At 37.2% G+C, this 14,644-nt stretch overlaps 1 protein-coding gene across 1 annotated transcript in view; it reads left to right on the forward strand.

Annotated features, from left to right (window-relative positions):
* Window positions 1–4,331: 4,331 nt before the first annotated feature.
* LOC107732898 (myosin-binding protein C, fast-type-like) overlaps window positions 4,332–14,644 on the forward strand; it is a 30,214-nt gene continuing 19,901 nt past the window's right edge. The window contains exons 1-2 of the mRNA XM_016544336.1: window positions 4,332–4,363; window positions 6,357–6,484. Of these exons, the coding sequence (XP_016399822.1) occupies window positions 6,463–6,484 (22 nt within the window). The 5' untranslated portion in view covers window positions 4,332–4,363; window positions 6,357–6,462. The remainder of the gene's footprint in view (window positions 4,364–6,356; window positions 6,485–14,644) is intronic.

A 14,644-nucleotide genomic window follows, 5' to 3' on the forward strand; every position in this document is an offset into this window, starting at 1 on the left:
GTATCATAGTACTGAGACTGCTCTCATTAGAGTTACAAATGACCTGCTCTTACCCAGATAGCATGCGGATGTGGGCCACTTAAGGCAATGATATGGCACTGCTGGCCTTCTTATGGCCCGGACAAAATGAATGTAAGCCAGAAGTGGCCCATATGTAAAACAGCAAAAAAATGGCCCAAATGTATCAAATCACATGTGGGCCTCTGTAGGTAAAGATGCGGTGTTGACGGCAATGTGTAATCTGAATGTGACCCTAAAGTGGCCCATGTGGTAAACAGTGATTATGGCCCAAATAGTGCCAACCAAATGTGGGCCACCTTTGGCAAAAATGTGGCATTATCGACAAAGGCTAATCAGGGTGTAAACCAAATGTGGTCCACATATGTTTCAGCAAATCTGGCCCAGGTACATTAAAACGTATCTGGGCCAGTTTTGGCAACGATATGGCACAGTGAGCATTGGCAAATGTAGCGGTGAGCCTAAAGTGGCCTGCATATGATGCCACAAATGTGGCCCAGTTATCCTCAAACGTATCTGGGCCAGTTTTGGCAAAGATATGGCATGGTAAGCGCTGGGTAATGTGTCTGTGACGCTAAAGTGACCATTATAATGATGCCACAAATGTTGCCCAGGTATGTTAAAACATATCTGGGCCAGTTTTGGCAAAGATATGGCACAGTGAGCATTGGCTAATGTAGCTGTGAGTCTAAAGTGACCCGCATATGATGTTACAAATGTGGCCCAGTTATCCTCAAATGTATCTTGGCCAGTTTTTGCAAAGATATGGCACGGTAAGCACTGGCTAATGTGGCTGTGAGCTAAAGTGTATCTGGGCCAGTTTTGGCAAAGGTATGGCATGGTAAGCACTGGCTAATGTAGCTGTGAGCCTAAAGTGGCCCACATATGATGCCACAAATGTGGCCCAGTTATCCTAAAGCGTATCTGGGCCAGTTTTGGCAAAGATATGGTATGGTAAGCACTGGCCAATATGTGGCTGTGAGTCTAATGTGGCCCACATATGATGCCACAAATGTGGCCCAGTTATTCTCAAACGTATCTGGGCCAGTTTTGGCAAAGATATGGCACAGTAAGGACTGGCTAATCTGGCAGTGAGCCTAAGGTGGCCCGCATATAATGATACCAATGTGGCCCAGTTATCCTAAAACATATCTGGGCTAGTTCTGGCAAAGATATGGCACGGTAAGCACTGGCTAATGTGGCTGTTAGCCTAAAGTGGCCCTTATATGATGCCGCAAATGTGGCCCGCATATAAAATGACAAATATTGCCCAAATAATTAATAACAATTTGGGCCACTTTTGGCAAATATACGGCACAGTCAGCATTGGCTAATCAGTGTGTAAGCCTGACTTGTCCCACATTTGATATGGCAAATATGCCCCATATATTACAAAAGACACTCACAGACTTACTGTGTAGGTAGAGTCTGAGTGAGAAGCATTTAAGTTCAAACTTGTGAAGAACGGTTTTTAAAGTATTGGAATGTGTCTTTGAATATTTATCTGTGACATTTTAATTGCTGATTGTGCAAAACTTGGGTCAGGATGATTTTGTCAAGTAGTACATGTTTCTGGAACTTATTTGTAAAGAGAAATTGAAAAATGTCCTTTATAAATGTTCAATGTTGAGTATTGTTTTGATTTATTTGGTTGGCTTACATGCATCAATGCTAAGGCTTACTTGAAGCCCAAATCTGGAAAATGCCCAAATGCCATTATTCCACGCAGTATGTGGGCTGGATCAAGGTGTTGAATCTGGGCCAGCATTAAAATAAATGTGGCCCAGATTTGGGCCTGTTCTGGTTTATTTTATTTATTTTCATGGCTGACATGCGGCCTACCTATGGCTTGCTTGTGGCCCAAATTTGGCAAACAGGAGCGGACCGCTCAAGTGCCATCATTCTTCACAGTATGTGGGCCGAAGTAAAGTGTTGGATCTGGGCCAGAATTAAAATCGATGTGGCCCAGATTTGGGACAGTTCTGCTTTATTTGGTTTATTCATGGCTGACATTGGACCTTCCTTTGGCTTGCTTGTGGCCCATATTTGGCAAACAGGAGCAGACCGCCCAAGTGCCATTCTTCACAGTATGTGGGCCGGGGCAAGATGTTGGATCTGGGCCAGAATTCAAATCAATGTGGCCCAGATTTGGGCCAGTTCTGCTTTATTTGGTTTATTCATGGCTGACATTGGGCGTTCTTTTGGCTTGCTTGTGGCCCAAATATGGCAAACAGGAGCGGACCGCCCAATTGCCATCATTCCATGCGGTATGTGGGTCAGATGAAAGTGTCAGGTGTGGGCCTGATCTGGGCCTCAGGAATTTTGCTATCTTGGGTTTAAGACCAAGATGGATTTCCAAAAGACATTGACGGGCAAGTTGGACAAAAACACCTTATTGAAAACCATAGAGGTCTTTAAGATACGAGCATTCAATATATGTAAATATAAATATGTGCGTCCATTTAAAGGGTTCTCTCTGTGTTACAAGTTTTGGTTTACTTCATTAAACCATGTTGTCACAAGGAAAGATTAAAATGTAATGCCAGGAGTTGGACACTAGAGAGTGGTTTAGTTACACAGGAGAATGTGCGCACGCCAAAAACCAACGTAGAACACATTTCAACATGAAATGATTGACCTTTCCGTTCATCTCTGACTGTCTCCAATCATATTATTATTGTAGGATCTTACTGTCAGTATTCAATATTCATACTATAGTTCATAAGGCCTATGGGGTGTGTCTTAAACTACTGAGGCACCTGATTTTTATAACCACAGTTTTAAAAATGTCCTATTAAAACGGTCTTTACTATCATTTTCTTTCTCCTTTTCAAATACCTTTTTGTATTTTTAAATACCTTCCCCCCCCCAGACTGTCCAAAACTATGAAAATTAATCTTCTAATAATCTAACGAGTAAAAACAGAAGCCGTTTCAATTTGTAATTGTATTTTTTTTTTTTTTTTTTAAAAAATTGCAACAGTCCCTCTGTTATGACGTAATTCTTTGACGACCATCAATATTGCAGCTAAAATGTTGGTTACTCGGTTACCAATAAGGCAACAGTGTCAGTCAAGAATGAAAAGCATGCTTGTGACATAATGAGGCATATAATACGTGATGTGTGGAGAAAACAAAGAACGTTTGAGGTAATAACATGCAAAGATTATGAAACTATTGTGTGGTGTGTATTTAGATATAGCAATACTAGCTCAGAAATTACAATAAAAAACGTTAGCAAGAAAAAGACGCTGGTCATTTTAGTTACATTTTTTTATTTTCATCTATTAATGCTTTAATGCATTAAATAGTTTGAGATGTGGTGTAAAAAAATAGGTGGTGAAAATGACTTTCAGAAAAAAATTACAGAATTCTTCAGTGATGCATGTTTACATGAATAAATGAATAAACTACATTGAAAGGGTCATATGATGCTGCTAAAAAGAACATTATTTTGTGTATTTGGTGTAAAGCAATGTGTTTATGCGGTTTAGGGTTAAAAAAAAACATTATTTTCCACATACTGTACATTATTGTTTCTCCTCTATGCCCCGCCTTTCTGAAACGCGTCGATTTTTACAAAGCTCATCGTTCTGAAAAATGAGTTGAGACTTTAGTCTTTGCAACTTTACAGATCTTCTTTATGCACCAAGAGCTTGTAACACTCCAAAGAGAAAGGAAAAATTGAAATCGCATCATATGACCCCTTTAATAAATGTAACAAACTAGTCACAGTGTGGGAAATGACAAATTTAATAAACTAGTCACAGTGTGTGAAATGTTTTAAAATATTTTGTTTATTAAAAATCCACAGGGCCAAGAACTGGCCATAGTTGAAGAAACACCCTACTGTATAATGTAATCATTTGGTAATGTTGTCCTTGGGTCTGACATATAATGTAATAGAATGTTTTCCAGTTTAAGCCATTACAGACATGACCAACGTTATGTCTGCATAAATATTTCAATGTTCCCCAACCACCTGAGAACTTACTATTTTACCTGAACATCTGTCATTGTAGTGAACCTATAAGATAATAACTGCACTGACAACATTTCCAGAATGGAGCATCAGGCCACAGGTTAATCAATAGCTTACATCGATTACAATCAATTACAGTAGCACACAGTTGTTGTGCTCCACAACCTCATTTTGTTCTGTACTGTTCTATTCCTATTGTACTGTAAATCAAAGTTAATGCTAATCTTACACGCTTTCCCCCAATCAATAGTGTACCTTTTTGCGCCACTCAGTATGGGACCCACGGACTGCCATTAAGATCCAAGGCAGGAGAAAAACAAACACAAGCACGCCCTTTCAATTACATTAATCAGATGACACTGAGGTAAGAGATACAGTGTGGCGTATTGGCATTTCCATAACTGAACACATAAGAGTGCCTGTATGATTAATAGACTGTTTTAGCAGAAGGGCTTGGGTTCTCCATGAACTCATGTCATGTGATTTCCAAGACATTCCTACTTTGAAATGAATATATTTCTCTTCCATCTAGTCATTGGTGTCTGTCAGCATGCCCTCAGACAATAGTACAGCCCCACACTCCTGCAGGACTATAATTAGCCATCTCCTCACCGTAAAGGCATGTGTGTTACTCGTGCATTGACATTTTATCATAGAGTGGTGTAACATTTTCTGCTTGCATTTCATGATGAGAGTCGTTCTGCTGTTATATATTTTGCCACATGATTTATTTTTTATTTACCAAGCCCTTATGTGTAATTGAATCAAATAAATTAAGTTAGCACTCTATGAAGCATGAAGTATCTTGTTTCCTGCCTGTTGTCTTCAATATATCACTTTCCTTTCCACTGCCTGTCTTGTGCTTGTATGTGCGTCTCTTCTGTCTCTTCTCCTCTGTAATATTTCTCTTTTCCCTTTTCTCCTTGACACCCATCTCTTAAATTGCACTTTCTGTAAATAGCACAGTCTCTGCCCAGTCTTCTCTCCCCCAAATTAAAGTTCAAAAGAGCATTTATTGGTGTGTCAAGCTTAATAGAGTGTCACTGAACTCTACACTTCAAGCATTCGCACCAGGGCATGACTAAACTCTGATCTCTGCAGTTTTGCCTTTAAATAGATCTCTAGACCATACACAAAACATTTTGTTATCATTGCATTTAGCTTTTTTTTCAGTATCTTACACCATAATCGCTTGTTCATTTTGCATTCTTTTTGTTTTAGTCATTTGATGTCTTTTGAAGAAAATATCCTGTTTTATAATGTCATATTCATTTTAGTCAGTTTTTCATAATGTAATATCAAAGTTTAATTGACAAAAATAACATTTTAGTTGATGAAAAGTTAAGACAAATATTAAAATATTTTATATACACTACCGTTCAAATGTTTGGGGTCAGTGTCTGCTCATTAAGGCCGCATTTATTTAATAAAAAATACAGAATAAACAGTAATTTTGTGAGATGTTACTACAGTTTAAAATGGATGCTCTCTATTTTATTTTATTTTAAAATGAAGACTTTTCCTGTGATAACAAATTAGAATTTTCAGCATAATTACTCCAGTCTTCATTGACAGTTTTGCTGACTTCAACATTTGAATGGTAGTGTATTAATTTAAACATATATCAACATTTACCAAAAAAAAATGGCACTTGAGAAATAATATTATAATGAGCATTCAAGTAATTTTGTTATATTATTAAGTAATGTTGAATAATTATCTCATTATTTTTATATGTGTCGGCATATGTATGTATTTGGGTGAGTTATTTAACCCGCTACCAAAGCACTTCAATATAACTGCTTTCATTCACTGTTTAGCCTTGTTATTTGTAAAACACAGTGTGTGTCCTGTGAAGATCTATGAGACCAGCCTAATGAAGGAGCAGAATTGTCAGCACTTACACTTGTTGAAAAGAAAGGAGTGGTTATGAGGTCAAATGTCAGGCCTGTCAAATGTAGTTAACTTCTGACAGCATTTCAGCAGCCTGACTCTGTTCTTGACAAGTCTCTCTTTAATTTTCAGAGGTAAGAATCACTTCATAGATAATCACAGGTGTCATGCAGCTCTACTGTAATGTGCTTCAAACAGGCTGTCAGATAAAATATCTCCAAGTTTATCATGCCATTAGCAAATAGCCTGGTTCACAGCACGCCTTCACAAGATAACCAATTAACATAGAGACACCCTGTTTGTTATAATGTTATACTTTTTCACCCTTGTCTCTGTCTTTCGTCTGCTCCTCCTGTCCAAGTTGTATTCCCTTAAGATCTCAAGTAACACTCGTTCTATCACTCTCTCTCTCTCTCTGTATCGCTCTTTTCTCTCCTCACCCACCCTCCTCTATCTTTCTCAAGGATGGGGATGACATGCTTGCCAAGGGAGGAGGGAATAAAAGGAATGAAAGATGAGTAAAGTGTGGGAGAAAGAAAAGTCAGGGTGTCCGACATATAACGAACCGTCATGCCTGAACCGAAGAAGCCAGGTAAGCCTCTTTAAGTTCATTTTCAACATCGATTTTACATTTAACACAACAGTTTATTTTTATAACCGCTATTTGTCATTTTATGTGTCACGTTAATGTAAATGATGCTCTTATACTCTGACTGGATGAATGCTTGAGTGTCTGGCCCATACTTAACATCCATAAAGACTTCCATTTGTTCATAATTTCATTCATCAAGCTGTAAGCTGTACACACTTTTTGTTAGCCAACTACTTGCTAAAGCTGAGATATGTTGTTTTAGCTGCTTAAAGCGTAAATCATGGGTCTGAATATATAACTTACTGTAAGGAGATGTTTAGATAGTCTCAGCTGTGACAGGCGCTGAAAGATGAATTTTATAGGTTGGGTTGGCAGCGGCAGGAGTGAGAGGTCAATTTTCAGTTTGGGGTTTGGCAGTATGGATGACTAGACAGAGAAGATACCCAGTTTGAATTATGATTGTGATGATTACTTTAAGGCTGGAATGCAGTACATGACTTTTCAAATCTGAACAGATTGTAAAACAATAGGCATACACTTGTTGATTTTGTAAATGGTTACAGAGGAAAACTGGGCATAACATACTAAAACTACCGAGAATCACACTCTACCAGACTTTAAGGTCATTCTGGACACAAACTCACACTGAAACATGTGCCTTGTTAGGGAGACTCATTACAAATGACAATATGTGTTCTAAAATTAGCTTGAAATATCAAACATGTTTGATATTCTCCATCTGGATGGAATCATCAGCTGAATCTGTGTCCATCGTACACTATGTAATTTTGGTCAAATATGAATTCCCCAAATCTGCAGACTGGCTCTGACTTTTGGCAGCTAAAGGCAACTCCCACAGACTGTAAATGGGACCTTTGAATCCAGCCTTTAATCATTATTACTAATTATTAACCAATGCGCAATACTATTCTGTACCTATAATGAAACTCAATTTAAATTATGTTTGCTGAGGAAGAATCACATTCCAAGAGGACTCAAATCTCATTATATGTGAATACTCAGAGGATGTCAAATAAAGCTGCATGAATATGGTGTTTCGCCTGCGGAAATATTTGATCTTAAAGACCTTCATTCAAACACTCAATTCTCAATTGACTCTGCAGGGGAAATTCTGATCATTATGAAAATGAATCTATTGATTGAAGTAGTGCACTATTAAAAATCAATAGCACATCAAGTATGATCAAGTATTAATGCTGATATTTGGAGTGGGTTAGTTCTGAACATAGAGTATGATTTAATTTGCTGGCACTGATACAGAGTTAAAAGCTTTTCCTGCCACACCTTTTTATGGAGCTTTTAAGCAGTGAATTGCAGGCATTGAAGTGTAACCAGCAGATAGAATCATTAGCATCAGATATCAGAAGTTGATGTCATGTTCAGCCATGTAATGATGTTGTAAACTTGTGTATTTGACTGAGGTTCTAAAATATGACCTTCTTGATTGTCATTGTGGAGTACATGTCTTGAGGCAGAAAGATTTGACAGGCACCGAAAAATCGTCAGGTGAAAGAAGCAGCGCTGTTCAAGGACCTTCATTCACTCAATTCTCAATTGACTCTGCAGGGGAAATTCTGATCATTATGAAAATGAATCTATTGATTGAAGTAGTGCACTATTAAAAATCAATAGCACATCAAGTATGGTCCTTAAAGTATTAATGCTGATATTTGGAGTGGGTTAGTTCTGAACATAGAGTATGATTTAATTTGCTGGCACTGATACAGAGTTAAAAGCTTTTCCTGCCACACCTTTTTATGGAGCTTTTAAGCAGTGAATTGCAGGCATTGAAGTGTAACCAGCAGATAGAATCATTAGCATCAGATATCAGAAGTTGATGTCATGTTCAGCCATGTAATGATGTTGTAAACTTGTGTATTTGACTGAGGTTCTAAAATATGACCTTCTTGATTGTCATTGTGGAGTACATGTCTTGAGGCAGAAAGATTTGACAGGCACCGAAAAATCGTCAGGTGAAAGAAGCAGCGCTGTTCAAGTTTAGAAGCAGATTTGGAGGGCAAAATTGAGGATGTGTTTCAAGTCTAATTCATCCTCACAGAGAATTTATTACTCCAGCAACAGCAGGATAATAAGCAAAACTGCCGCTATATGCCATAACACTCCCAAAATGCATATAATGTACAGAGAAGTAATTGTGGCACTAAGCTGTTTAACATTAAATGCTGTTAAGGAAAACAGATCAGAATGTTTGTAATTACTGGAAATGGAACTGGAAAAGTAGAAAGATGGAATAATTCATAAGCATTCTCAGGAAACTGAACCATTTATGCTAAAAAATATATATAAAAAAATAATGAAAAATAAAATATTATTGTAATTAATATTATTTTTATTTGAATTATTTGTTAAAATGACTAAAAAACGAATGTATAAAAATAATTTGACCAGTATAACAGGGCTAATCAGAAAATGCAGATACAAATGAAAAGTCTGTATGAGCAGTTTAAAAAAGAAAACTACATAGTGAAAACATCATATTATAATTGCAATAGCAGTACATTTTTAATTATAATTTTCTATGTATATAACCCGTTAAAATGTAATGAGAGTAATGCGGGCATGCATATTGGCTAATATTCCTTGGGGAAAAAAGCAGATGTTTAAAAATAAAAGGAATGTTTATTTTATTTTATTATTATTTTTGTTCAGTCTTTTTCTTTACACATTAAACTGTTCTATAATGTTCAGTATTCTACATCAGGGCACATATTTAGCAAACAAATGGCTCTGTCTCCTGAGCACAACCCTTTAAAAAAAACGAGGTCAGTGTCTTTGGTCTTATGTCACCATCCCTTCTTGAGATCTGCCTGGTCTCTGTTACGATTCAGTTTTTCCTTCTAACTCAGTCCCATGACTTCGTGTTAATCCCAGTCTGAGAGCATGACATAAGAGGGTCAAATAACGGGATCATTTCATTGGAGCGCAACATGCTTTTTCTCTTGTCTATCTTGTATCTGTCCCTCTTTCATTTTTTCATTTATCCTACCTTCACACTTCAGACCTCACACGACGCCCCTCTTTTAGTTTATTGCTTTTTAAAGATCGCATTTACCACCCTCCACTCAAGTCCCCCAGTCACATACACAGGCCACTTTGCTCTGAGTGGGGAAACTGTGAAGATAAAGTCTGTCTGGATCTCCTGAAGCCATAGTGACTGGCAAGGAGCACGATTCCTTAATAAACAGCTTCCAGAATAGCCCCGTGGCCTTGAGCAGCTTTTAGGAGGGTATGTGATTTTACAAATGGGCATGTTGACAGTGGAGAAGTGTCCGGAGATGTGTGCCTCTGCATATTGCTCCATGATTATAGATACTCTGTAATGATAGTAGTACTGTAATAGTGGGTCAAGGCTGTGCGCTATAAATTGTGCATTTGCATTAATATTGGATTGGGGCTGAAATAAAGTCCATGTGATATGTCACATTAATATAAATTACTTCACAAAGAGTCTAATATAATATCCAAGCTTTACCATAATAGTCAAATGTCTGGCCTGTGACAGTTTGAGATGAGTGAAGGATTCCTTCGGACTTCTAAAATGTCCTAAAATGATTATTTGCTTGTGCTGTTTAAGCATCTTCTGTGACAATATTGAGGCTCTTTTTGCAGAAGCCTGTGTTGCCCTGCCAGGCTGAAATAATGTCATTTCTGTCCTGGCAGGACAACAAGAGTTCGGCTCCCTGTAACCCTGCTAATGAAACACCCGGAGTATTGAGTATTAGGGAAGGTTAAGCCTCTTATTTGCCATCTGAAATGTCATTATTATGGTGCTCCCTTTTCCCAAATCTCCCTATTTTCACCACAACACAGAGCAGAGAGACACAGACGCTCTCTGTGAACTCTGTGATCCAAAATTGACATATTCTTGCTCCATCCTCTTTTTTTTTGACTCACACACACAAATATGTACTTAACCATATACCAGTGGTTCTCAACCATGGGCCGGTACCAACTAGAGGGCCTCAGCATGCCTCCAAGGGGGCTGCAAGATGCCTTAAAATTATTTTAAATAATCGATATAAACAAATTTATATATTTATTTTGTCTATCTCCATGATATTTTATCAGGGAGAAATTGCTAAAAATAAATAAATAAATAATAATAATGATAATAATAAATTCTTTCTATATACATTATACAATTTTTCCATATAATTTGATGCATATTTTTATACAACTTTATTTGATGTACAAATTGTTTTTCCAACTGAGGGCATCCTTGAACATCTCCAAAGGGAGGTTTCGTATACCTGAAAATATAGCCAAGTAATCCCACCCCCCAACCCCCTAAAACACACACGCACACACACATATACAGTGACAGGGAGTGATATGTGTCTTAACATTCAATGTCTCATTTCCAGCTGGTGTAGTGTAGCATTACCTCATACCCGTTAACATCACAATGCACTCCTTGGCATGCGTCTCCTTCATGATGGATCACACGCAGATGTAGGAGCGCTCATGTTTTGTGTGTTTTAGAATATGTCCTCCAACTTAACCGTAATGGGATATGTAGTGCATGAACTGATATCGTTGTATGACTATATTCATAAACCCTGTTGCATATTCCACAAACCAGTCTTTCAGTCTTCCTCCAGGAGATCTGGAATCATGAAATATTCAAGAGAACCCAGTGACCTTGATTAGCTGGTTCATGAGTATTTGATTAGATTTGAACTAAACTCTGCAGGAAGGTAAATCTCCTCGCACGCCCCGACAAAACCACTGTGCTAACTTGTATGTATTTATCTCTGTTAAATCATCATCCTTTCCTTCACCACCCAAAATCTCAGCACCCACAGTATAAATCATTTCCATTTATGTAGAAGCAACATTCCCATTCAAACACAGCATTTTTAATGCAACTTTAAAAAAAAATGTGTATCTTTAATAATTAAATTGCATGAGTATTGTAAGTAATAAGTTTAGGGACATTTGACTGAACTGTTGCTTGCTCTGTTCAGTCAGTGATATATGTTACAAGTATTTTTATGCCTTGCAAACTTAAAAAAAATGTAAACTAATTTTCAATTTTTTAAAAACTTTTTTAGTTTTAATTGTTTAATTTTTGTTCATTTTTAATTTGTTTATATTTAATATTTATTTTTAAAAATATATTATTCATTTGACATTTTTCGCACATGTAATTCTATTTTATTAGAAAATAAAAAAACAGAACATTATACATTATATACATATTTTAAACATTTTCTGTCAAGAGATTACGAATGTAAACTATCCTTTACATTTGATTAAAAATAAATATATGTATGCAAAATCTTTATCATCTCTCCGTCTTCAAAAACTTGCTCAAAACTTTTTTTTCCTCTCCATAAAAAACAAAAAGAGTTAAAATATCTAATCTGCTCTTTTCCTTAATGCATGATGATCACTGGCTGACAAGTTCAGTTACAACTTTGCTTGGTTTATTAAAAATGCAATGTGTTATCCTGAGAGTGGAAGAGAGAAAGATATCACTGTCAGAAAGAGGCCATAATTCATCTCAGCATCATCACACCATAAACCACACCTTTTGACATTTATTTTATATGATAGCCTGTCTTTACTTCATAAATATAGGGCAAGAGAATCATTTTGATTAAATGTTTTATTTTAAATCATGTTTTGAACTTCAGCTCATGTAAATATTTTTGTTGAATCAGCTGACGTGGTATTCAGTTTGACAAATTCATGTAAAACTATAACTATTTTTACAAATTATATAGGTTGTGATTACATGCACAGCATGACCTACAGCAACCAGTTTATTTATTTTTTCTCAGATCTGATGATCATGATCAAACTGTTTCTGCGTCACCATTTCCCCAATCTTCATCTTTATGCTCACCACCTCAGCTTTCCATATATGTAGGAAAGAGATATTTACGATCTACATCCATAACTCAGATCATCAGTGCTGTCACGCAGATATTGTAGAGTTTCTCTTAAGTGTTTCCTCTCGCTGCCAAAAGAATCACTCTCTCCATCCTCATAAAACAGGGAAACTTCATCATGTGCGGCCGACCCACCCCACACTTGTATCCACTCCAAATGCTTCTAATGCCAAAGACACTCCATCACACACCCGCTTGTAAAAATAGCTGCTTCCAATCTGGATCTGAGGAGCTGAATGAAGCCTGGGGGGGTGGAATTCATTATATTCATTCGGCATCAGAGTTGAAGTCAAGGCCAGCAGCCAACTCCTTCCATTAGGAAAATTTTACCCCTGTAAATAAAAGAATTAGGGTTTTCTTAACTTAATGGGTTTGTTGCAACTGGACCACAGACCCTGCAAGACCCAGACCAGAACTGGATATCGATACAGATTTCAGATTCAATTTGTTTCCATTTTACAAGCATTTGATTCAATTCCAATTCACTTTGATCGATTAACTTTGGCGAATTTAAATTATAATGTCCATTTAGAAATAATAAATGATCTCTCAGGTAATGTTGGAAATTATGTTGGGATCTTTCTAAACTAGTACATAAGCAGATCAATTACTAATTAATTATTTACTCATTAACTAATTACTAATTGCATTTGTTGTATAAATCAATGAATGCTATTATAAACTTATGGGCACTTCAGTTACTCCCATAAACACCCATGGAAGTGTTTTGAAAGTTTGTGAATGATTCACTAAAAGAATCGGCTCATAAGAGTCATTTGTTTGTGACTAGAACTACACCATTTGCACTTTGTTTTTGATTCAATAAAAGAAGTCATTTATTCATAAATCTGACTACACTGGTTCCTTTTAGCTTGTTGAAAAGTTTGAGATCATTAACCGAAACCCAAGATGTTTTGAATAAATGCATTTTAATTGTAACGATTACCGATATTCATTACTGTACATTTTGTACTCATACCTAATTTGTTGACAGTTTAAAACATTAATTTGGGATTGGATTGGCAGCATATGATAAATAACAGTAGGCTGCGCTTTCGAAGGACAGAGATCACAGTTTTTTTTGTAGTAGTCACACTAGAAACACATTTGAGCCTGACTCTAAACACTCAGACATCCTTTCAGGTTTTGTTTGTGTAACACTGTATGTGACAAGTCGGAGTGCATTGGAAGCATATATGTGCTGATATGTGTGGGGCATTTGTCGACATTAACGCAGGGTGGTGTGGGTCGACATGTTAACTCAAGGCCACTCAGAGTGAGGCCCCTGCTTTCAGTTATCACATCCCAAGATGTGTCTGAGAGACTTGACAGTGTTGTGAAAGTCTGTCTTCCCCCACTGGCCTGTCAAAATGGTTGAAATCAGCTGTGCGTGTTATTAAATGACATTCTCTCTCGTTTGTTTTTAGACAACTGAATTGTCCTCGATCGCATCTGTATTTTGATTGGTCGGGAGGCTTATGGCTCAGAAAAGAGAATTAGTGAAGTAAATGTCATAAGAGATTAGCTTCGTGAACATTCCACAGCGGTTATAGTCGGCCAAACAGAGTGAGGAAGCGACGAGAGAGAGAGAGGAACACAGAGTAGAGAGTGATTTGTCAGCAAAGTGAAGGAGAGAATACTAGAGCTGTAGGCTAATGTAACTAAAGTGAGCAAATTCTGAGTGCAGCCACGAATACGATAGTTCAAATGCTGATGCTGGATTTTAGCCTGCTCTCAATTTCAGGGCATTGTGTGGTTGTTTTGCTAGGTTTCAGAATAGCTGTGTGACCCAGGGGCCAGTGGGGGTGGCGTCTCTGAAACAACCGTGGATTAGCAATGTAGGGCCTTCCACGTTTGGATCAGACAGAAATTAATAGCGACATAAAAACTGAAATATTGTCCAGCCTATATATGAAGTATGTGAGGATGGAGATATATGTAATCGTAGATGTTATATTTATGGAAATGGATTCACATTATCGACACAGAGAGAGGCATAGGAGACGAGAGGGCATCAGACCACTCGTTTACACTTTTCTCATATGTTGTTTTTGAAGCGTACTTTTAGATATCCGAGTCTTCTCCATGCTAATTTAATATGACCACATTAAATTCAGTCCATCTCACAGACCATATGATCTCTGTCTGGCTCTCTTTCTTTATCCTAGCGAAGCCCATTTCTGCCTCCCTCAGTGTAAAAAAAAAAAAAAAGGCCATTTTG

This window comes from Sinocyclocheilus rhinocerous, unplaced genomic scaffold (genome assembly GCF_001515625.1).
Source record: "Sinocyclocheilus rhinocerous isolate Xijiao unplaced genomic scaffold, SAMN03320098_v1.1 scaffold220, whole genome shotgun sequence".
NCBI lineage: Eukaryota > Metazoa > Chordata > Actinopteri > Cypriniformes > Cyprinidae > Sinocyclocheilus > Sinocyclocheilus rhinocerous.